We start from the raw sequence: 1199 nt of genomic DNA, 5'->3' as shown, positions 1-1199 counted from the left end.
CTGGCCCGGGACCTCAGGCTGGGGCCCAGGAGCCAGGGGGCAGTGGTGGAGATGCAGGCTCGAGAAAGGGGCTGCAAGAGTGGGTGTCTGTGTGGTGGGGCCGGGCCTCCCCTGGGGACGAGGGGGACGGACAGGACAGTGAGGCGGCCCGCAGCTCCAGATTGGGCCGTGAGGTAGGGCCTGGGTGCAGGGGATGGGCGGGCGCCCTAGCCTCGGGCCAGAGTCCCAGCCCGGAGTTCTAGCGAGAGGCGGGGCTTGCCCAGGTCCAGGTCCAACTGGACCTTTATTTCTTTATTTTAAAGAGAAAATAACAGACGGAGGGAGAGAAACGACACCTTTTCTGTCCTTGACAGCCATTTTCTTGGAATGGCTTCAGCAGCGACGTAGTGTCCCCAGGACTCTGTGCCAGTGGGCCTTGGGACAAGCCGGTGGAGCAGGGCTGGTGGCTTCAGGCTAGGAGAGCAGGACAGGGCCTCAGCTGGGGCAGGGTCCCCAGCCCTGAGCTCTGTGGGGCGAAGGAGGAGGAGGGAGGTCCTGCAGCTGCAAAACTGGGGCTGCAAGTCGCCTCTGTGCCGAGGGTGGTGGGTGGACTGAGGCAGAGGCGGGCTGGGGAACTTCCGCCTTGGCATTAGGTCCTCAAGCTGGAGGCTGCTTTGGGGGGGGGGGTGTCCCAGGGGCCTGACTCCTCTGCCCAGGTACCGCAGGACAGAAGACCGCGCTAGTTAGAGCTCCGTGGACGGTAAGTGGCACTTAGGACCGGGTAGGGGCATCTGAAGCACCAACGTGGATTTTCCCCCTCCCCTCCCGGCCTCGGGTCTCTGGTAAGCACCTCCAGGAGACCCTCTCCCTTCTCCCAACTCCTGGCTGCGCCCAGTGTGTCCAGGGTTTCCATTGTGTGTGTGCTCCCCTAGGCCCCCACTTATCCTAGCTGCCCGCTTCTAGCTGCTGAGGACGGGTCCACCCAGAGCAAGGCATAGAGGTTTTTCTCTTCCTGTGTTTGGCATTTTATTCATCATTCCCAGATTTTTGTTTCCTGAGGACGGGGGTCTGTCCTCATTGCCTGAGCCTCCCCCGTGCTTTCATCTCCTCTCCCCGCCCCCTCCCCTCACAGGCACACACACCCCTACCTCCCTATTGAAGCAGGGAGCTGACATTCTTGTAGAAACAAATTAACTTTCTTCCCTTTTTGGGACAGGTGG

General features: G+C 61.3%; 1 protein-coding gene across 1 annotated transcript in view; it reads left to right on the top strand.

Annotated features, from left to right (window-relative positions):
• The window catches only part of OPRD1 (opioid receptor delta 1), a 33673-nt gene extending 32696 nt beyond the window's left edge, over positions 1-977 (top strand). Inside the window, exon 4 of the mRNA XM_077775511.1 lies at positions 943-977. Coding sequence (XP_077631637.1) covers positions 943-977 — 35 coding nt within the window. The remainder of the gene's footprint in view (positions 1-942) is intronic.
• The last annotated feature ends 222 nt before the right edge of the window (positions 978-1199 follow it).

This window comes from Crocuta crocuta, unplaced genomic scaffold (genome assembly GCF_008692635.1).
Source record: "Crocuta crocuta isolate KB4526 unplaced genomic scaffold, BGI_CrCroc_1.0 scaffold127, whole genome shotgun sequence".
NCBI lineage: Eukaryota > Metazoa > Chordata > Mammalia > Carnivora > Hyaenidae > Crocuta > Crocuta crocuta.
Note: the sequence above shows the minus strand (reverse complement) of the source record. Positions and strands in the feature narration are given on the sequence as shown.